Below are 25,037 nucleotides of genomic sequence, written 5' to 3'. Positions count from 1 at the left end.
TCAGACAAAATTTGTCAGCGAGAAAGTTGTGTGAAAATAGATGAATATTTTTTTTGTAATTTATCATTTTTTTATTGGAAGTTTAGTTTAGCCTGTAGTAGCGTATGAAGTGATGAGTGAACGTTTCTGCCGGAACTGTAGTTGGCGCATTGGCTCACTGATACCGTATTAACTCAATAAATTAGTTTATTGTGCAATAAAAATACCTTTACGAAAGAACCAAGTTAATTTAACTAATTTATTAGTCTTAAAATATTGTGGGTTTAATTGTTATTGCAATTATATACTTTATCCGTAGTTATACAGATAAATGAATAATGAAAACAACGAATATATTTTTTTTACCATTTTTATGTAGGATGTCGAACGGTTCCGTTGTCCGCTGTATAACGTATGTTTCGAGAGGACTCTCATGGTGAAATGATTTACTCTCTAGCCTCTTAAGAGCCTTTAAGCTTTGATGGGCGCTGTAGGCTTTTAACAATCGCAATGTTGGTGTTAATACTGACAAGGGAATCATAAAGTACTAATCCAATTAAGTATTCCGAAAAAAGCCATAGGTGGCGTTTAAATGCTACTATAGTAACATTCCTAACGATATAGTTAGGATATGCTTCAACTTGCTTTAAAAGAAGGACATCATAACTGCCTTCTCAGCTTTGAGCACTTTGTTCCAATGTCGGCAATAAATAGCCTCAGCCATCCAACGTGTATTATGCAAACCACCTGGGGCTCGGAACTTTACCCTCGATTCTAAGCTTGTATCACTAAGAAAACATTACACAACTGTAGAATCTCTAAGTAGTCATCTCGAGTCTGCGTTTATTGATTTGGGTCCTCTAAAATAGCTACATAATAGTCCATCATATCTTTTCTGAGTTTTTGTTTGGTCATTGGCTTCAAACAAACCACCCTTAAATATGGCAACTTCAGGGCCCTCACTAACTCCAAAATCTGTACTTTTGGATATCAAGTACATGTTGTTTACATGGAATCCACTCAAGGCTAGAATTTAAACTGTCTTCAAGAATGGCACATTCGCCACTTTTCAACCCAGTATTGGCAGCTGTTGTGTCAAATACTAAAGCACACACATTTTTTCTCAGTTTCCAGTCATCCAGAGCATTTAGACAAGCTGTACCTTGTGCCTGTCCAGTCCCACGATCGATCTTTGGGACTCCTATCAGTTTTTCGACCCCATATCCAGTAACAAGAATCGCTAACTTTTTCAGTTCCCCCCCCCCGCAATTTTTGTGAGTAATTTACCATCCCAATGTAAGAATAATGGATCTTCACAAGTTAAAGTTGACTTGTCAGTTTTTTCTACCGCTTCTCTTGTTTTCATACGATTACGCCTGATTGTGCTTCGAGATGCTGATAACTCATCTAAACTCACACCAAGGGTAAGTAAACAAAAGGGAAGTGCTGCTACCTTGTACAAATTGGTGCAACTAGTTAAAACTATTAAAAGAGAGTTTGTTGTAATTGTTAGTTGAATTGCCTAAAAGTAACCTTTAAACGGTTAGTTTATAGAAATTTGAACTAAAAAATAGAACGTTCAAATCATAGGGACCTCTAAACGTTCTCCAATTTGGCCTAATTTTTTTCTGGTAATTCAGTTTGCATAGTGGAACAAAGGCTAGGTATGCAAAGTGGAACTATTACGCTCCGTACGTGGAAGCATGTATTTGAAAATGCAGTAGTATACGAATGTATGATGATGTTGGTAGGACAGTTCAAATATTTCTCTTTTTTAATTACTTATTAGAAATAGTCGATTGATTAATTGTAATAAAATTGTAATTACCTTAGTAATGGAAATTCAGAGGTTTTTAAAGTTCCGTTTTCATACAAATGTTGCACATAATATAGTAAGTAGTGTACTAAATGAAATAAATGCCAGTGGTCCTGACTTGTGTGAGCCTGCAAATCTCTGCCTCATATTTGTCAGACAGAATTGGCAACCATTTCGCCTGCACTGGAAAGACATTGCTTTATTGCAGCTGTTGCACCAGTTTCTTTATAATGTTGGAAATATGTACATTATTTCACCTGCAACTGCCGAACCAGTTTCTCGCCTGCATTGGAAAGACATTGCTTCATTACAACTGTTGCACCAGTTTCATTACATTGTTGGAAATATGTACATGATTTCACTGGCAACTGCCGAACCAACTTCATGACTGCATTGGAAATGCATTGTTTCACTGGAAACCATTTCACATGCTTCTCGAATAATATATATTGATGTATTTCAGATTTGAAGTGATGTCAATTTGATGAGAGTGGCAGATTATAACGCCAATTTGCTATGTGTCACCCCCACGTTGGTTGCGATAATTTGCTGAAAGTCAGTTCTTTAGAGTTATTGACTCACCATGTAGTTGTACGCCCCTTGTCACCAGTGGCACGTTGTTGTACCATGTTGCTCATCATGGTATCGGTCGCCATCTTGCCCAATGCTAGCTGTATTCCCTCGGTATTACTCAAAAATTATTAGATTTGAACGTCTCTGGTGTTATCACCAGAGACAAGTCTGTGTGTATGTCAGGGTTCCAAAATATGTTAAGTAATGATTACAAAATTTAACATCACTCCACACTTTTTATAAAAGGGATATTTAAAGAAAGTCAAACCAAGTGACCACGAGATTAATTTATTAAATGTCACACTCTCAACACATATTATAATTTCACTCACTTTGCAGTGCTTTGATAATTTTAAAAGTCTAAACAATATCCCATCCTTGATTAAATTTCAATATACTATACAACAGATCATTACTATCCCAGGAGAACTAACACAACCTCCTTGCTTCGAGTCTGGTGAAAGAAGAGCGAATCTCCGTATAAAACGACGGATACCGACTCAAAACAATACTCATCCCCTCTCTCGTTCAAATCAGCGTCTTCACGAATAAATTTAATTTAATTCTTTTTTTATAATTGTCAAAATTTATTACGTTTACTATAATTAATCAATTTAAGTATTTCTATTTTCTTTTTATTATTTTTTCAAAGCTTTTTATTTAAATTTTTAGCAACATGTGCTTTATGACGTCATCAATATACAAGTCATTCATACCACAATTGGCTTTTCTGCGTAATTCTATTTAATGTTTTTGTAAAACACGAATTTTGGTTATGTTTACTTCATTTTAATTAATCAAATCTTTTCCCGAATAAAGTTCAATAAATTTCTTCGTTATTAAATAAATCTCAATTCCGACAACATGTGATTCACTGACGTCACAGTCTGCCGATTCATTGACGTCACAGTCTGCCAATTCCCCGCGAATATTCAAATGTCGTAATTTGACCTGTTACAATATATATATATATATATATATATATATATATATATATATGTATATATATATATATATATACAGGGTGTCAATTAAGTCTGGAACCTCTTTTTTAATTTTTGAACCATAATAGAAAGAAATACCAAAGTTCACACGTGCTTACTGGTGATAGTAACGCACACATCTGCCTAATTACCGACCGGATAATCCCTTTGGGGGATGGTCCACAAGGAGTCGGACAAAATTCTTAAATAGCAGCATAGGTCAAGTTTGGTATCAAATTAAAGGTCTTACTTAGCAGAGTACAATGCCGCAAACCGGACTTCAAAATGTGGATTCATTCAGTAGTTATAGCTATTTGAATTTTAAAACAATTGAACAATGTAAATTATTAAGTATTACAAGTAAACACCAATTTTTAAGTACCTGTGATCAAAGTAAGTGTTCAAAATGTTCCCCTCCCATCATCTGACAATGTAGTAATCGAAGCCAGGAATCAATAGTTATTACCAATAACACAACTACTGTTAGAATGTGAAAGTGGCAGATTGAGTCATACACAGCATCCACAGAAACTTAACGTTTGGGCAGGTATTATAGGAAATCAAATTATGGGCCCATTATTTATCAATGGTAATTTAAATGGTGACTCGTATCTAACAATGATCCAAAATGAGATAATTCCAGCACTACAAGCTGCTCTTGGTCGACAATTTCAAAGAATTTATTTCCAACAAGATGGCGCGCCACCACACTTTGCTCTCCTTGTTAGAGAATACTTGGATACAATATTCCTTCACAGATGGATTGGAAGACGTGGTGCAGTAGAGTGACCTGCTCGTTCCCCTGATTTATCTCCGCTGGATTTTTTTCTTTTGGGATAACTCAAAGATAAAGTTTATCGTACTAAGCCTCGAGATTTGGCGCACCTAAGAAATCTCATAGTCCAAGAAGCTCAAGATATTCCTCTTGACTACCTTCAAAATGCAGTGGATGGCTTTTACAACCGCCTAGGACATTGCCAGACGATGGTAGGGGAACATTTTGAACACTTACTTTGATCACAGGTACTTAAAAATTGGTGTTTACTTGTAATACTTAATAATTTACATTGTTCAATTGTTTTAAAATTCAAATAGCTATAACTACTGAATGAATCCACCTTTTGAAGTCCGGTTTGCGGCATTGTACTCTGCTAAGTAAGACCTTTAATTTGATACCAAACTTGACCTATGCTGCTATTTAAGAATTTTGTCCGACTCCTTGTGGACTTGTAGTGCTGGAATTATCTCATTTTGGATCATTGTTAGATACGAGTCACCATTTAAATTACCATTGATAAATAATGGGCCCATAATTTGATTTCCTATAATACCTGCCCAAACGTTAAGTTTCTGTGGATGCTGTGTATGACTCAATCTGCCACTTTCACATTCTAACAGTAGTTGTGTTATTGGTAATAACTATTGATTCCTGGCTTCGATTACTACATTGTCAGATGATGGGAGGGGAACATTTTGAACACTTACTTTGATCACAGGTACTTAAAAATTGGTGTTTACTTGTAATACTTAATAATTTACATTGTTCAATTGTTTTAAAATTCAAATAGCTATAACTACTGAATGAATCCACATTTTGAAGTCCGGTTTGCGGCATTGTACTCTGCTAAGTAAGACCTTTAATTTGATACCAAACTTGACCTATGCTGCTATTTAAGAATTTTGTCCGACTCCTTGTGGACCATCCCCCAAAGGGATTATCTGGTCGGTAATTGGGCAGATATGTGCGTTACTATCACCAGTAAGCACGTGTGAACTTTGGTATTTTTTGATATTGTGGTTTAAAAATTAAAAAAGAGGTTCCAGACTTAATTGACACCCTGTATATATATATATATATATATATATATATATATATATATATATATATATATATATATATGTTGAAAATACAAAGTTGACATGATGAAGGATTCAAATTTTAAGAACTCCATCACTTGAAGAATTTAGTATGTCCTGGACAGACATAAAAACACAGAACAGTACAAAACACAGTACAGTACCAAAAACAGTACAGTATTTGAGTACTGTAAATTGTACAGTTATATATATGTTGAAAATACAAAGTTGACATGATGAAGGATTCAAATTTTAAGAACTCCATCACTTGAAGAATTTAGTATGTCCTGGACAAACATAAAAACACAGTACAGTACAAAACACAGTACAGTACCAAAAACAGTACAGTATTTGAGTACTGTAAATTGTACAGTATAGAAATATTGTTATCTTGACTCATTCTCTTCCCAAACAAATTCAAACAAAATCCTATAATACTTTAACTGTATAAACTAAATTTTCCTGTTTAAATAATTCAGATATAAATCTGAATTAGATAGGATTAGATAGGGTATAGCAAGCAGACAGACAAATATTTTATGGACAATATCTGTGATGGTGAAGCTCAATTGGTGCTGGTCCGGGATTTGATATGGTTTTTTTTTAGTTCCAAAAATGGATCGAGAACCAAACTTTCAAACCTGTCCGAAAAGTTTATTAGCTCCTGCCCAAGTACTAGACATGGTCACCGACAGAACATTCTGACAATGAGCAGACGCGGATCCCGTAAGGAAAATATCGAGGACCCTATCAACAGGATCGGTTGTACTTCTTTTCTAATCTTGCGGAACGTATCAGAGCACAGACTGTCAATATTCGTGGTCTAAAGGAGAGTGAGCATCAGATAAACGCTGAGTACAGCGACAAGATAAGAATATACTAGTATATAATATATAGTATGAACAATTTCAACAGCGTTGCTAGGAGTGCTGACTGTGTTGCTGAATTAGGCAATACCTCTCATTTGAACAATAAGACTCTTAGAGAGAGGGACTACCTATGTAAACTAAAGGAAACCATCCTTTAAGATATCCTTTAAGCATCCATTCATAAGCTAATTATGAATCTTATATCCATCCCAAAGGCTTATCGCATTTAAACTTCAATTACACAAATTTAAAGGTTTGCGCACTAAATTCCATAAATTATTGAATGGGCTATCTTGGTCTTACATTTTAATAGTATTGAGAGAGATTAATGTTAATCTTGATTACTGTAATACAGAATTATTTGGACCGGCTGGTTGCTATATAGGTCATCACGTTCCAGCAACAAATACAGCGGGGGCTGTATAATAGGCTAGACATATCGTATAGATTCCATTGTGGGTAAATGAGTGATTGAGACAAATCAGTTGCATGTCTTTTTTTAATTTTCAATCAAACCTCATCTCAATATGATTCTGTCTACTGTCTATATACCACCTAGTGTGAACTCAACAATATGTGCTGAGTATGGTATAGCGGAGACATGCTATTTCAGTCTGGAAACAATTCCTGAGCAGTTAGTGGTGGTAATACAACGTGTGTCATCTACTTTCATCAACAAAGTTTCGGGAATTCTTTGTAAGAAAGCAACACTCTCGAAGTTATAACAGCTCACAGCCCCGTTCATGTCCAAAGAATTGGTAATGTGGTATCTGCAAAGTTAATTCCTTCAACGATAGTACCTCTGACTTTCATAGGTGTTATTTTAATGGATTTAGTAGCTGGAGAGGATAGTCTTCCAGAATTCTTTATGGCTGTGGGAAACATTGCTACATTGAAATGTTGATACTGTATCTGGATTAGGTTTTAACACTATCAATGCTCTGTATTATTTATTTATATTTTTTTATCTTTTGAAACAGTCCTTGGCTTATATTTGTACTTTATTTATGTCAGTAGTAAGGTTATTATATTAGTTCGAATTGTAATTTTATATTATTGTTATATTTATTTTTTTTATATTGAGCATTATTTGTCTGTATTCTTAGCGCAAGGCGCTGAGAAATAATTAAATTAAATTTATAAATCGAATTTATTTAACTGTAGAAATTATGCAAGCACGCATTTGCCACTTCTTTTGTTTAATCCAGCTGGTGAACGGTTTCAATATAAATTATACTTAATTCAGAAGAGCAGAACTTTTCTTCTTCGTAATAGTTTAACAGAATGTAACATTCATTGTAGTTCTTAGTTTAGTATAACAGAATGTTTGTATTATTTGAGTGGATACGAAGGCGCGGATCCAATAATAAAATATCGAGGAACGTATCAATCGAGTTTATTTTACTGTGGAAATTATGCAAGTATACACGGTTTGGCACTTTCCAAGTTCAACCCGACTGCTGAGCTATTCAATATGGTGAATATGAATTGAACTTTCTTTGGGGTCGGTTTTCTTCTTTCGTAACAGTTTGTAATCGAATGTTTGTATAGCGCGTTTGCACTGCGAGTGTAGTGCTGCGGCGTTTGCCGAGGACGCGACGAGCGTAGCACGCTGGTGTAGGGACAGCCTCATGTATATTACAACTAAAAAGGCTCTTGTTTTGGTACTTTAGTACACTCAGTGTCTCAATGAAATATTTTACTATCGGAATAGGTAACATTTTATTAATTTCAAACCTTAAAATTTATTTTACTTTTTAAACGCCAATCATTGCATCTGAGCTGAGTGAATGGAGAGTAATGGCTAATAAGGATAGGATAATTTTATTAGTTGCCTGTTGTATTTTAGGATATTTTTATTAGATTTTAATCAACATACTACATTTTAAATTTTAAAGTGTAAATTTTTATGTTGGATCCTAATTAACTATTAAACGTAATTTAGCTTTACATACCAGTTACAATATTGTAATACGAGTAGGAATGTAATATTTTATGCTATTTATTTGTGTTCAGAGGTTAAGTGGAAGAGAGGACGTTGTATTCGTAATTTCGCGTCTTTAACTAAAGACATTTTTCATTTCACCTGTAATGCATATTCGGTTTAATATTTTAACCAGTACAGTCTTAAAACCAGATTGTTCAATGTATTAATTGTTTATTATACGAGTATGGCAATACCAGTCTGGCCGCTACCGCTGATAAGCTCATATTTTTAATTTGTACAGTAGATTTTAGGCCTGAACAATATTTCAAATCTTAAATTCAGAGCTCTTCAACATAACTTCCCTGAATACAGAAAAAGTAGAGACAATTTTTGTATTCACTCCACTTGAAATTACAGATATACAGAGGAAATTTATAGGGAAGTTTTAAGTCAAGGCGGTTTAAATGGTTGAAAATAAAAGGGTGAATACGGGTACATAAGTTATAGCTTCGAGGAGTTACATGTTTTATGTCTTTGAATCTGTATTAAAGATAGCACTTGTGAGTTATGTTATTTACAGAAAATTACTCAATTAAACTAGGCCAATTGTGACAAAAGCATTAAAACCTGTACCTTTAATCTAAATAATAAATACCCTTCACATCGTGACCACTTTTTTTAAACATCTGGCAGATGAAATTAAATAATTTTGTTCTTTTGTGTTTTTTTTGTTTTTTATTTTAATCATGATTTATATAAAACGAAGGTATCTTTTCTCCTTTTCTAAAAATGCCAAACGTGAAAACATTTACTTTGTAAAAACATAATGACAAAGTTACTAAAACCGAGAATTGAAGTTATCTGTATTCCAAGATAATGGTTGTACTGTTCTGCTCGAGGTGATTGTGTATTGTAAGTCAGACTGTTTGCAGACAGGAGTTCACCATTATCACAGTACCTGTAAGCCAAATAAGCGTGGCTTATTTAGCTTACTAGTGAACTATCTCCATTGATAGATTTATACAACAAAATACATGTTTTTTTCAGCAGATAATAATAGATATTAATAATTAAACTGTAGGGTCTTAATTATATTTTCCAACAACAATATACAGTAATATAAACAATTCAAAATGTATTTATACATGTATTGTAACACTTGCATTAACTCTAACTTTGTTCCAGCTATAATGCTATTTGAGATGATCTGGCTAACACTGGCTGTGGTATGGTTGTCATTCCACTATCAGAACTGTCCTGTCGATGGAGGCAAAGATGCCATTCTTGGTAATTTCCTTTTTTATCTCTTTGTTTTAATGGCGATGTGAAAAAGCATTATGCAAAAGGCTATTTTATTTGGAATCTCACATATAGAATGAGTTTTATACAGAATCTCTTAAAAATTCTGACTGAATAAAAAGGAATGTGAAATCAATGTACACATGTGAACCGGTTCATGGGGTGGTGGTTGTACTCAGGAATGGTGATCTTCAACTGGCTGGTTGTGCTAAGTGTGATGCTGACCGTGTGGTGTGTATTTGATGCTGCGGGCCGCTCCTGGGTCAAGATGAAGAAGTATCAGAGGTCTATGAGAGAATCTGAATCCAGATTTCAGTATAAGAGATCAGGAAATCGTGCAAGGAACTGGAGACAGAGGTAAAATCAATCATTCATTCATATAATAGTCTATATTCAATTTCTTGAAATAAGATTTTTTTTAATATACTATTTTGTTATCATAATAATTTATTAGCTGTTATTAGCTATTATATACATTAGCTGATTTGTACCTGACTAATTAATAAATATTAAATACAATATAAATATTATACAGTACTGGGATACTTCATTTTCAACCAGAGTTGATTCTCATCTCTTCTTCACAAATCTTTTGGGATAATCTGATGTACTCCATGAATCTTATCATGGTCTTTTGTTTGAGTGGAAATACCTAACGGGGTCAGTGGTTCAACAAGTAGAGTGATCACTACACCTTCCAAGAGGAATTTTACAGCTGCAGGTTATAGCCGTGTCCTGTTCTGTTGGAGGATATTGAGAGACTTTAATCTGGCAAAGCAGTCCTTTGACAAGTAAAAATATATGTGGAAGGCTACAATACCATTGAAAAAATTACTGGTTGGCCTAAGGCAGTCTTTTTACAAATATCACACGTGGTATAAATACTGTCCATTGTTAACGTATTGATTTGCTATTACACCAGTATCACTCTAATGTAATTATATTTTTTTCTGCTTCATGTGACACTGCCCATTGTTTATCATTTGAAGATTGAATATCCTATATGGTAGTTACACAAAGTTGAGCTCCTCACATTTCTTTTTTATTGTGTTTGTTATGATGGCCTCCTAATCATATTGTATAAGACTAGGACAACTCTAAAATAACTCATGATCTGATTCCACAACCATGATCCTGGTTACAACAAAACGATACTCCTATGTTTGGTCTTATACAATCTATCAAGAAGAATATAACTATATAATTTATAATTCTGTTGTTAAAATATATTTTTTAATTACATTGCTTTATTAAACATTACACTTCTGACTAAATTCAAAGTAGTTTGTTACATACAATCCACTACTACTTTTCTTATAAGGAACATTTGATCTCTTTTGCCATTTTGGCACCCATCTTTGACAGCACCCCTGGTGGGAGTCAGCCTCATCATCTACTCGCTACACTACTGACTATTAGTTACTCTTGACTGCTGTAAACACCACCCACTGAGCCATCACCTCTGCACCACTGGTCTGAACTTGTTATCCTGCTCTTTGATTGCAAAAACAGTTGTGTAGCTGAAAACTGCTGAAATCTAACAGCCCTTTTTAACCATTATTTCCTTTGCTTTTATTTACCCAGCTTTATTAATAAAGTGAGTATTAAAGACTTTTGTTATGTCGAGTATTTATATTGCTAGAAGGTATCAACAACTTCCCACATTAAGGTGTTAAAACAAACTTAAGAACATAGTATGAAGCATGTTTTTAAGTAAGTACCGTTTTTATATATAAAAAATTAAATTAAAAAAGTAAACCTTTGGTAACTGTTTTATTTTTATATGAAAGCCTACACTTGAATCTACTTTTCTACATAGTTGAAATTAATTTTCAGGTACTTATAATTTATAAAAACAACTTTTTGAATACTGTCATCATAGAAGATTGCCACCTCATATAATATCACTACAATACAATGATTTTGGCACTATTACCCTTGTTGCGGTGCTGACCTTCAAGAGTTTCTACTATTCGAAAAAAAAATGGGAGTCGCTGGATGCCAAATTCGGGTTATTTGGGGGATTATCAAATTCTTCGTAACAAAATGTTGCAGTAAGATCTTGAGTTTGTTTGCTGTCTGTAGACGGACTTTAGCATACAGTAAAACATGTTTCTCAATAGTTAAAACATTTAATACAAATGTTGTAGAGAACAGTTTTAACCTTCAGGAAATTCTTCCAGTAATGAAGAAATTGTGAAATGTCTGTTCATTTTCTCTTTATTATCCAATTTCTGCACTAAATCGTTGGTGATCATTGAGAGTTATCTACTCCATTTCATCATGAACATTCTTTCGACCATCTTAAAAAGCTCTTACCGATTTGAATGCTGTTTCATGACTCATAAGGTTTTGTCCATACACTTCACAATTCTGAATGTGAATTTGAACTGCTTTTACTCCTTTAGTGCCAAGAAAACAAATAAGAAGAATGTATTTGACAGTTGGCGGGTTTTTCAATTGACAGGATATTTAATATATGTATTAGCAGACATAAAAACGTTCGAATTTTGCAGTATTTGTATCTGTGGCTTGCTAACAACTGTAGGCAGACAATGCACAAACATGAGACACCAACCACAGCATGCAACAGTGGAATTTTAAAACGTTACTTACTTAAAAACACGCTTCGTACAACAGAACTTGTATGGAAAATTCATGTGACAACTACAATTTCTCTTTTTTTAGTAGCAAAGGTTATAAAAACTTTATTTACCAAAACTTAAAAGATGCAACTACAAATTAAATGTACTTAATGTACTTTTCATTATTGCTTTCCTAGATTTACAAAAGAGGATTATTCTGAATGTGCTATTTACAAATCTTAGTTTGACACTATATCCTGTGTTTAATTACTTAACTAAGTCAGTCTAGAATGAAACTATAGATATTTAATGACTAACCTAACAAATCCTTTGGGGTCCTTTTACTTTTACCAATAAAACCTTGAAGATTACTTGTATTCAAAAAAACAAAAAGTACAATATATATTTTTAATTTCAGGAAGGTGTTAAGGGCATATCAAGACAGCTGGGATCATCGTTGCCGTCTTCTATTCTGCTGCATTCGCAACACTGATCGCAACAAGGTAATGAAGCTACTTACAATTACTCTTCTTCATTTTACTTACCAGTCATGGCCAAAGTAAAACTACCTGGAGGATATGGTTTGGCAGTGTCCAGATGGTTGGCGAGCATGAGAAAATACCTATATTAAAGGATAAGAAAGGACAAGTTGAAAAGAATAACAAAGATTTTGAGTTGTGTAAACAATGTATTAAGTATAAATAATTCAATGTAAGCTGAGAACCAGCTGGATTCTTTGGATTCCCCACAATTTGTTAATGAGGATTAGTTGAAGAGTGCTGCCACCTTTGATATCTGGACAAGGAAGTTCATAATAGTGTGAAACGAGAATATCCTAAATTTGTTGCGTTAATGTGATATTTGCTGTGAAAATATTGTTGCAGTGTTTGCTTGCAAGACATTACTTTTTGCAATAAACTGTATTAGAATGGCATGAGGATCAATGACATCTGGCCTGGAGGGTCAATGCTAAACGATGTATAATGTATAAACAAACGAGTTTAAACTTAGGACAAACCATGCATTTAAAAGAATATATTGATTAGTTTTTAATTTTTTGTATATACCTTATGGTTTTTTGACACCTGATTGACACAAATTTCAATCCCCAAAATATAGTACTATATTTTGTGTAAATTATTTTTAAATTTGATTAATCACCAAGGAAAATAATATAAGTAAAGCCTTCCCCATTCAACCTGACTTGGTAGCCCAAACCCTGTGTGGCCGCATTTGTTACCTGTGCTTGAGTCAGCCCTATTACTAAAATTTATAATATTACTGACAGGCCCCTGAAACTAAAATTTAACTCATACCTTTTTTCTTGTTCATTATTAATTTTGATATATTCATCAATTTAGTGTTATAGTGACAGGATCCAGAACGTATCTCACTACTTTTCTTTAGAGGATCACTTAAGGTATTTTTGATTAGAATTTTTCTTTTTAATTTTACATCACATTGTTTTATTTTCAGAACTCTTTTGCTGATATTGCAAGATTATTGTCTGATTTCTTTCGAGACCTAGATGTTGTGCCATCAGATGTTGTTGCTGGCTTAGTGTTACTCCGCAAGTTCCAGAAAATTGAACAAGAAGCTGTCGTCAATCAGGTATAGCCTTTGTATAATATTTGGAACCAAAAAGCCTGACATTTACCGTATATAATACAACTGAATTTGATTTGATCAGTGAATTATATTCAGTGTTAAGTTTTGAGTAATACAATTGTTTGATTGACCTCTGGTTTAAATTACCTTTCTTGAATTTATCTAAGCTCTCTAGAATCGGACACATCAATCACAAGTGGTTAAAATTGTGTTATGAGTGATGTTAGTGTCCATATCTTGCTGGTGATAATGCACTGGTGATTAACATGGCACTAATATTACTCATCCATAATTGTGAATCAAGTAAACACATATTGACTATCTTCATTTAGTTCCAACCAAGGAGTGACTGTATTGTAAAGCCTGATGTGGGTCAGACTTTTGTTGTTTATTTATGGTGGTAATATTGTAGGTATTGTACAAATAATTTCCACATTATTTGTTATTGAATTGGGAGGTTCGATTTCTGCATGATCTAAGATGTCTGACTTTGAGTCTGAGTTAGAGACAGCACATGTTCAAATCCTGTCAGTGAATAATCAGTAAGTTATTGTAATGTACTGACTCTTCTACTTATACCGTATGATTAGATCTTCGCATAGGCCTATAACCCTTAGAGATGAGTAGAATAAGGCTAAAAAGAAGACCAATCTCTCCTTTAAAAAATGTAGGATTATGGATACAGAATATATCTCTTGTTTGATGTTATTATATTGTAAATAGGGTCAAAGAGATAGGGTGAATCTATTCACTTTAAACACAAAATCAATAATATTAGAAATCAAGTTTCTTTTGCTTCATTCTGTAATAGAGGAGGCCCCGGTCACTTTCCATGTAGAGTGAAGTCACGCTAATCTGAACTAATTGAGACCGAACTCGGTTCAGATTACATGATTGTTCGGATTAGCCAGAATGACAGAGAAACACAGTTTTAAGCATGAAAATGTGTCTATTTTTTTATAAAATTATCAACATTGTTTATTAAAACATGTTTCCTGACTGTTGTACTGTATTTCATGTGACAAATGTGTTGGATTGCGAATACTAAACACAGGTAGTAAGTTACAGTACACCACAATTTAGTAGTGCACATTGGACATGTCCACGCGCTACGGACCAGACTGTACCCCCTCTCCCTCGGTGCACCAAAAATACACACACTGACTCATAGAACAGCTGCACATTATGCTGTAGTCTGTAATGGTCGGCAGTGTGTCATCAGTTGTCTCAGTGCAAACATTGATTCCATTGTTGTGATTATGTGCGTAATAAAAGTGTGAGAGCTGATTTTTATAGAGAGTAAGCGAAAGCATACCACCAATACTCTCGAGAACCTGTGTGATAAATGGCAGTTGGTGTCCTCAGACACACAGCAGAAGATGCAGCAGCGCTTGACCTTGCACTACAACACCTAGAGCAACAGACTACTGCTACACCTGCCGATGTCATGTCTATGACACAATGGCAAAACTATACGTCATCCAATAGACTCCCTTCACTGTGACAAAAAACAATTACTTAATACATGTTTTTTCAATTAATATTGGACACAACAATAATATCAGTACTGTACGTCCAGTTTTTGTTTGGTTTCACTTCTTAATTTAACTCATACTTAACCTATAAGTTTCAATTTGGTACCGTATTGAAATTTCATTATTTATGTACTGTACCATATGCAATTTATATATATAATAAATTACTGTATGCATATTAAATGAGTTTTATTAAGAAATGATGTACCCATTTAATTTTTCTGGTAATTAGTTGCTATAGCTGTGTATTATAGTGATAAATAAATATAAACATTTTCTCCTGGATCTGTTTAGATTAACCTGATGTTCGGATTAGCGGGACTCCACTGTACTTTGTATTTCTTATTAATTCCCTGTATGCATAGCTTATTTTCAATATATTATATATAATTAATATATATAATTTAGAATATTGCAATGGCCAAAATGAAGAGCATAAAAGGAAATTTAAGCAGAAATAGTAACCTGTATACTGGTAAAAATATACCAATAAGCTTAGTGACACAGTTATGTGGTCTTGCATTACTACAGAGGAGGTGACAAATACTGAAGTTGCTCTAAAACTTGTCAATGTTTTCTCCAGTAAACAAGCATGTTTTTATTACAGCATAAAAATGACACCTATGAGTACTTATCAGGAGTGCCAGTGACATCCAACACCAAGTTCCTGCCCCTGAGAGATGCCCAGTACTACCAACATTTCCAGTCTGTAATTCACTACATGCACTACGCTCTGGCAGCGTACGGCTGGCCAATGTTCCTCATGACACACTCCACAACCGGCCTGTGCCAGCTGTGTACAAAGCTCAGGTAAACTTGAACTCATTACATAAAACTTATTGCAGGTCCTCTTTATTGTGACATACTACAAAATAATATAGTAGTGGTTTTCCAAGCCATGGAAAACAAGAATAAATATCTATTTAATTTGTTAACTATTTAAGTAGTTCTCAATTTAAGATGAATACTATTTCACACCAGATTGAAAAAACATTTTTCAGTAATATATCAACTTTCTTTTCAGCAACCTGAAAAGAGTTTTATTCGGCAAAACTTGTGCAATCTTGTTACCAAACCAGGAAAAAGATGTTAAGTAACACATGAATAAGCACTAAATGTTCATTTTTAGACCCCCTTGTTGGTCTTTGGGGCCACAGTACCAGGTCAACCTTGGTATTTTAGAGGTGTTCAACAATAGATGGATTAGATGTTGCCACCAATTTTGACATCACACTCACTATAGTTAAACTATGGTATAATTCAGGAATGCTTGCATGTTGGCAATAATTCAACCAAATATTGTTGCTGCATTGTGTTGATTTAATTAAGTAGTTATACACAAACACTGTAACCACACCACCGTTGTGTTGTTAGTAGTTTTATATTATGAATACAATACTAAAACTACAAAATAGCTAAATATAAATATGATTTAGGGACAGTGAACACATACTAAAATGAGTCCTCAAAGTATTAGTGATAATAAGAGTAGCTTAATTTTAAAAAGACTCAATTGAAATGGGACATATTTAGCCCAATAAGAAGCAGATATTTTTTCCATTGAAGCCTATCATCAATTAATTGGATACATGAAGTTAGAATAGTGTACCATACAATTTCATTGGTTAAAAAATCTTTTGTTTTACAATGTCATTTAAAGCATAACGCAAAAATGAATTACAATGAACACGTGGAAAATAAACTGCTTATATATATAAGCAGTTTATTATATATTATATATATATATATATATATATATATATATATATATATATATATATATATATATAATAAGGGAGATTGAATTTAAAGAAGTGCAATATAAATTTTAAACTATAAAATAAATACTTCATGGGAAACAGCTGATCAATGTGCTTTTTCAATTCCGAACTTCCAGTTGTGTAGTCCTGTAAAGATTTAAATGAAGTCCTCGTCTTTAGAAGCTATGCACAAACTTATAGCACCCCACAAAAGTGAGTATAATTAAAGAGTAATAGTTAAAAAAATCCACGATATCTTGGATACTATAAAAAGTAGAGAAATTAAATTGAAAATTTTATCTCAATTAATGTTTAGACTTGTTAAAGAAAGACACACACACAATTTTGTAATAGAAGCAGATATTTTTATCATATGCAATTGCTTTAAATAGTGGAGGTAAATCATGATATTTGAGAAATAAAATATTGTAAATTATAAAGATTAAATTTATTCCGAAAAATTAATGTTCGTATTAATAATATATAAAATATACACCGTACTGTAAATTTTAGAAAATACTGTTACTGTTTACAGTTGTGCGTGCTTCCCCTGTTGCTGTCAGAAGTCTCGTATAGACCCAGAAACTACTCTTATAGAAGACAATTGCTGTAGCTGCAATTACGCAGCCCTACGCAGCATGGTATCTACCGGAGATGTTGCAATCGTATACGCAACATATCATGTTGATGTGAATGAAACCCCATTCTTTGTTGCTATTGACTACACTCGCAGGAAAGTTGTTGTCAGTATAAGAGGAACTCTCTCAATGAAGGTATTTATAACTGACACATCTACAAGGCATGTTTGAAATGTAAGCATAGTTTCGCTGTGTTGTTGCACCAACGGAACATTGACCACTCTGCACATGTGGACTATTCTCCTTACATTTTTGGTTTCACTCAGACTGTTATGATGATAATAGTATTATTTGTTTAGATTATTAAATGTTCCTGGATTTGTGGCATTAGTTACATACTAAGACCCCCTCCCCACACAGAGTACTTTTTTCCCATTTTTAGGAGTTTCCTCACTGGTCCATCTGTCATCATCTGAGAAATCTTCATTCACAGGGCCCAATTGTGAACTGGGAAGTTCTAGTAATTGTAGTAGATCCTCTTTGTCCATTGGTATTCCTGCTATTACAATATATTACCACTATCACACAAATACCTATGAATAAATGTTGGAAAACACCTTGTAAACTATTGACGTAACCATTCCCAAACTCGTGTACAATACAAAGCATGTGGCATCCAAGTACTTTGAGTAGTGTCCACAAGATTGCACCACCAACTGGACAACTATCTTCTAGATATTTCTAATATAATAGAACACCAAGTAACACAAATAACAGCTGATGCAACAAAAATAAAACAGTTAATAATACGAAAACGAGTATACTCAGGCGTGGCAGTTGTTCACAAACTAGTTTCACAGCATATCTCTGGTGAGGTGGTTGTTTGAAAAACTAGCGTTACAAGGGTTCTGCTACGTACTGCTACATTCTGGTCGTACTGCTACGTAGCGTTACATCTCAAACGTAGCAGTAAAAGGGTTAAATATGTGTAAAGTTCATTGAACCTTTTGCTGCCTGTAACATTTAGTTAACAGTTTCTGCATGCAGAAAACATTATGACACGAGTTGATATTAATCAAAAAGTCTGTAAGGTGTATAGTAAGAAAATGATGAGCAATGGAATATTGTGAAAGTAGATGGTGAAAAAGTAATAAAAAGCAAACAAACGAGGAAAGGAATGGACGCTATTCTGTTGTCAATGAATACGATAAGTTAAAGAAATATTTAGAAAAATCACTACACTTTATTCTCTTTTTGATCATTTTCCTCAATAGCCACTCTTTAAAACTAGAGTCAAGTAATTGAAAAAAGAATAAGTTAGCTGATTCAAGGATTAGTTTTATTTCAAAACAATGCTTACCCACATTTTCCAAATTCTACCCAGAGTCAAATCAGATAGTACCTCTGAAATATCCACCATACAGTCCCAATCTTTCAATGTATGAATCAAGCAGCTAGGGCCTTAAGAATGTTTTTACAAATTAATAAATGAAAACCTTAACTAATCTTATTCTAATTTTAAATCTTTTTTGCTATAAGATAAAATAAGGTATTCAAAAAGAGGCCTTTACCATATGAGTGCTGAGAATTTATATTAAAGATCCTCAAGAAAAGAAAAATAAAGGAAATTTCTCAAAGAAGGTACAGATATTGAAGTAAAAAGAATTCCAAGTGAAATGAAAATGTTTATGATTCCTACTGAAAATATCACCTAGTTACTCTCCAGAATGCACACACTGAGAGATAAACAATATATATATAAATCCTTTATAAATCTAGTACCAGAGATGATTCTTACTATTCTTTTCTGCAACAGGGACATTCTATGAGAATTTAAGGAACTGCCTTAATACCTCAATTTATAGGAATTAAGGAATTAAAATATGAAAATTAATCTAATCAAAGAACATCCACTTGTGATGTCCACTTATGATCCAAAGTGATCTACTTGGAGTAAGGTTGACATTGAATAAAATTTTTTGCTCAGTTTTTAAAGTTAGGAGTCAATATGTGACATTGTGTCACACCATTTTATTGCAAAATATAGTTTTAGGGGAAAAGATTTTTAACATCAATGTCAGCGACTCCAGTACTTTTCCACTATTACAGACCCTCTCTCTCAGTGATCCTTGGCACTAAAAGGATTAAAGCATCATTAAAAGTCAAAGAAAGGTATTACCAAGCCTAAGAAATTAGTAGAAGTGAGAGAGTTAAAATCAGATGGGAGAAATTGTATAACAACTTAAGGAGTCTTGTAATTTTTTATTGAAAGTTAATTGGCTTAATTTAACTAGGGTTTATTTTCAAGCTAATAGTGAAAGGATACTTTTTTCAAAGGCCACTATAGCGTCATCTGCATACAAGAGGGTTATGAATTTTTATGTAAATTATGGGAGATCACTGATCTAGACCAAGAAGTGAAGTTGTTCCAGAATGGACTCTTGAGGTACCATAGATGTGACTTTTCCTTAATTACTATGCTTATTATCGTCAACAGCTACCCTTTACTGACAATCTTTCTGGAAAGACTTTGGGTATCTCCAATAGTATTATAAACCTCATTTGTGGCAAATTTCTTAAAGAAAGTTTTCATATATTAGCTATAAACTTTGTTTCATAAATGCCTAAAAAATGCTAGTAACGTTTTATAAAAGTAGTTTAAGAGATATGTAACTTGCAATGGAAACGAAATTGCAACCCTCTTCTATCTATACACTAAAATTGTCTTTACATTTTAAATATAAACAATACTTTGAATTGTCCATACAATCCTTTTAATTCACTATCAAATCACACTATCAATCACAAAAGCACTGTTGCAGTATTTTTAACCTTCCCAATGGAATTAACAGTCCACTCAATACAGGTTTGCTTGAGACTGGTATACTGGTATTTTTGCCAATTTTAGTAATTACAGCAGGAATTGAGGTTTGAAACTGTCTCACGGTCCACTGTTATCAGGAAGCATGTCAAAACATTCAGGAAAATCCCATCCCAAAGAGCAACAACTTGAAAGAAATATACACAAATGGTGATAATTGTGGAACAGATAAAGACTTAATATCAATGAAAAAGCAGTTAATAACCATATTTAAACCTAGTATCACTGTGGAGATTTTATTTTTTTATTGTTATTTTGTTACTGAGAGTAAAAGTCTGTAAATGCTTGTATAATGCTGTGCTAGTGCTAGTATAAGAAATTTGTGAGATTAGTTATATTTGCCTGTACCAACATTCCAACAGAACAGTAATTGATTAATTTATTTATAGATATGGTGATGAATATATTGTGGTGATATATTTCTGTTCTGCTTCTCAGGATGTGATCACAGATCTCAACGCAGAGAGTGAGACCCTACCTCTAACTCCACCACGGGAAGATTGGCTTGGACATAAAGTGAGTCTCACCATCATCCATTGTTTTCAATCAGGAATTAAACTTAAACTTGAGAGACATTTCATTTAATTAAAGTGTCTTTAAGCATAAAAAGGAATTATTATCTGATATGATAAATTTTTAGAAACAATATAGCTGTTTGCATATGTTACAAAATGCAAGGTGAGACATATTTTTACAATGATCTTTATTGTACAATATGTTTGATACCATTATATATAAATAACTGAAGCTTAGACCTAAAGTATTAATTGATTCTCAGTAATATGTTTCCTTTATAATATTTTTTAAAATGTTATATAACTGTACCTATGATAACAAAGATGTGATGAAAACAAGGCAATGCACTAATAGCACATACGATGTCACACAGACACCGAAGATTACTTTTGAAATAAACACCTCCCCACTTCAGCAGACGGCAATGTGGAACATGTGATAACTAAAGATATAAATGCTATTTGTTCAGAGCTTGGAATTTAATTGGGGAGTGTCTACTATATTCTTTCATGATAATTTGAACGTACAGTATAAAGATTTTACAATACAACATTGTATTTGTTTACCTTTAGTTCCAAGAAAATCTAATAATTTGAATACAAAAATGTAAAATTAAACATGTCTAGGTACATGATTGTCCTACTTTATGAGGATGAAAGCTTCTTCCATGAAAATGACATGTGGAAAAGCCACACACATTGATTTTTGTATTGAATTCCATTGAATTGTGTGTAGAGTTGAATTGTGTATGTTGTGTTTTGGAGGAAATTGTGACATGTGATGAAACATTGTATTTTCATTTCGACCCACAAATAAAATGTTAGTGCTCGGAATTAAATCACAGCACAGCTACCAACCTATGGAAGAGGAATCTCTGTCTGAATATAGAGAACAATTACAGGAAGTCAAAGGTGGATGGCAATATAATGGTGGCATTCATGTATTTTTCTAAAACTTTTCTCAATCAAACTAGTGCTCCAAATGCATCATGGTATATACCGGGTGTACCACGAAGAGGTTTAATTTTGTTTATATTACTTGCCTATTTATATACCAAACACTTTCAAACTCTAAACAATTAATTAAATATGTTTATAAAACATTCTGTGAAAATTTCAGCTCTCTAGCAATTGTTGAAACAAAAGGGTGGCATTTTGAAAAATTATGCTTTAAAAATAGTAAAAAAACTGTATTTTTGGTTTTTAGTAAAATTATTTCTTATCATATTCTAGAGAAATAAAGCATTTCAATCAGAAAATTAGAACATAGCCTATTAAAAAACCTACAATTACAGTTCACAATCATTCGAACTGTAATCCATACAACAGCGACACACTGATAACAGCGCTTAACAAATGAATCGTAAGCTCTTACAAAGAAATTCTGCGGTATCCGGAGAAGTTCCTCTTCAATTGATTGTTTTAATTCTTCATGATTATTGAAGCTATGAGTATAAACTTGTTCCTTTAAGTAACCCCATAGAAAGAAAGCACACACAGTTAAATCTGGGGATCAGGGGTGGCCAATTTAAAAAATCACTTCCACGACCAATCCAACAGCCATGAAGGTTGTCATTTAGTAATCACTTGACAGGATTTGCGAAATGAGAAAGAGCAATCTTGTTGGAAGATTGCTTGATTTATTTCTGGAACCGTTAAATGAGGCCAGATTTGTTCATTTAAAACCTGTTCATACCTATTCCCAGTCATTGTACTGTCTGAAATGTCGTAAGATTTTTGACATTTCAACTGACAGCTGCCCAAACAGTTATTCCTTTTCATTTGAATAGAGTCTGTTCAAGAATGTGTGGATTACCGGTGTTGTAATAATTACAATTATGCCCATTTACAGCACCATTGCAGTAGAAAAGTGAACTCGTCTGAAAAAACAATTTGAGTATGCCAATTAGGATCTAGCTCATGAAACTCAATGATATGAGTAAAAAACTCCACTCTCCGGATCATCTTCAAGATTATGGACTACGTGACTTTTGTAAAATTTAATTTTGTGTTTCTTAATTATTCTCTGTACTGAAGACAAACAGGTAATTCCTTTTGATTTGAATAGAGTCTGTTCAAGAATGTGTGGATTACCGGTGTTGTAATAATTACAATTATGCCCATTTACAGCACCATTGCGGTAAAAAGTGGACTCATCTGAAAAAACAATTTGAGTATGCCAGTTAGGATCTAGCTCATGAAACTCAATAATATGAGTACAAAAATCCACTCTACGGATCATCTTCAAGATTATGGACTACGTGACTTTTGTAAAATTTAATTTTGTGTTTCTTAATTATTCTCTGTACTGAAGACTTTGGAACACCAATATAAGTTCAACCTTCCTCAGTGATTTCGGTTTACCTGGAGAGCGGAGCATTGATGCGCATACTAGTACTTCTCTTACCTCATTTGATCCTCTAGAGTACTTTTTTATGATAATTCCAGTTTCTAACAAAAGATGTAATGTTGCCAAAAGCAATAGCCCAAGTAAAACACTTCACTTTTTGTTCAACATTAAAAGCCATTTCTCGAACTTTAATATCAGTAAAACTGTAATGAAGGAGGTTAGGTTATGTTTTTATAGCACAAGCAATATTCTTCAATTAAACAGCTGTTTTCAACTATGAGTGTTATTAAACAGCTGTTCTTTAAAACTGCAACGCAGCAATCATATCAGATAATTCAAGCAATGAATTTTTATAGGAAGCAAAATGGTAAAAAATGTCAGTATGTCACCATTTTGTTTCAACAATTGTTAGGAAACTTTAATTTTCACAGAATATTTTTAAAACCTACTTTTTTAATTGTGTAGAGTTTGAAAATATTCGGTGCATAAATGGGCAGTAATATAAAATCAAATGTTTAAACCTCTTCGTGGGACACTCTGTATATATATAGTCTAACTCGTGAAAGTAGTCGTGCATTTCAACAAGTATTTTTAATCTTTGGTTTACTTTATTATATTATTAATTTATGATGCTTCAAAAACTTTAAAATTAAATTAAAATTTAAAAAAATGTAATTGCATTCCCAAACCCCATTCTATTCGTAACAAGCATTACAAAAGAAAAAAGCATGTAGATATGAACGTTATGCTAGCCAGTTGCCACTTCTATGAGAAGCAAATTCACCGCATTTGTGGTGAGTGCCATTTCAATGGTTAAGGGGCTAATTTATCTCCTTTCACTTTCTTAAAACCAGTACAGACCTGAATAAATTTATGATGTATTACTAATGTACTCTATTTTTAAAGGGAATGGTTCATGCAGCTGTTTATATTCGAGATAAGCTGATAACAGAATCCATCCTGAGCCAAGCTCTGGCAACAAGCCTCAAGAAGGCGGGGGAAGGCTTCAGTCTGGTGTTGGTGGGCCACTCACTGGGCGCTGGTACTGCAGCTATACTCGCCATCCTACTACGTCAGTCACATCCCGACCTGCAGTGCTTCGCGTACTCACCCCCTGGAGGTCTTCTCAGGTACTCAACATTACCTTGATGTAGTAAGCATTTATAAGATCATTTTGTATTACAGACAGTATTTAGTGAACTATATGATGAAAGGAATTTACCAAAGAAAGATTTGGACATGTTGTTATTTTCTTCTCATTACCTCAGTATAGGCGATATCCTGCTGACTGATCAATTCCCCATCTGTCATTATGGTATTTGATTCTTCAATTAATAATTAAATATTGTTAATATTTTATTAAAGCATTACTTGCTTTAAAATTAATTGTATTCCTTTGATGTGTGTAGATAAACAAAGAGGTCATTGACTAAGAGTACTATACTTGCATATGAATACTTGAAAATGTTGTAACCTGGTAATAATTTTTTCAATAACACAAGAGCTGTGAAATTTTAAACAAAAGTACCTCATAAGACCTGAAATTTCTGATGAACCCAAGCAAAACTTTTCTTTCTACAACACAAGAAAACATAAATTCTTAGTTTCAGGGTTCAAAGAGTGTAACCATTAATGGTAGAATTTCACATTGCTACTCCCTGTGAACCATATGAAAAGTATATAAATCATGATGTAATGTACTTGACATCTCGGTTAGGCACCACACATTACCGATATAATTATTAAATTCTTTTAGTAAAATATCCTTTTAGGTACACTGGCAACTAGACTACCTGCATTCAATATTTCATCAGAAATGTAATCACATTGCTAATATATTAGGGTTATACCCAAGAACGTTAGCTATCACAGTTTATTTGCTACAGAAGGTGTCTAATTTAAAAGACTACCTACTAAAGTAA

At 33.3% G+C, this 25,037-nt stretch overlaps 1 protein-coding gene across 2 annotated transcripts in view; it reads left to right on the top strand.

The window, feature by feature from the left end:
- The window catches only part of LOC124369277 (diacylglycerol lipase-alpha), a 231,325-nt gene that overhangs the window by 163,782 nt on the left and 42,506 nt on the right, over positions 1-25,037 (top strand). For both annotated transcript variants that reach the window (XM_046827193.1, XM_046827194.1), the window contains exons 4-11: positions 9,190-9,291; positions 9,483-9,660; positions 12,307-12,391; positions 13,365-13,499; positions 15,639-15,841; positions 17,327-17,564; positions 20,689-20,766; positions 24,022-24,245. In XM_046827193.1, the coding sequence (XP_046683149.1) occupies positions 9,190-9,291; positions 9,483-9,660; positions 12,307-12,391; positions 13,365-13,499; positions 15,639-15,841; positions 17,327-17,564; positions 20,689-20,766; positions 24,022-24,245 (1,243 nt within the window). The remainder of the gene's footprint in view (positions 1-9,189; positions 9,292-9,482; positions 9,661-12,306; positions 12,392-13,364; positions 13,500-15,638; positions 15,842-17,326; positions 17,565-20,688; positions 20,767-24,021; positions 24,246-25,037) is intronic.

This window comes from Homalodisca vitripennis, chromosome X (genome assembly GCF_021130785.1).
Source record: "Homalodisca vitripennis isolate AUS2020 chromosome X, UT_GWSS_2.1, whole genome shotgun sequence".
NCBI classification, from domain to species: Eukaryota; Metazoa; Arthropoda; class Insecta; order Hemiptera; family Cicadellidae; genus Homalodisca; species Homalodisca vitripennis.
The sequence above is the reverse complement of the archived record's forward strand: the minus strand, read 5'-3'. Positions and strand labels throughout refer to the sequence as shown.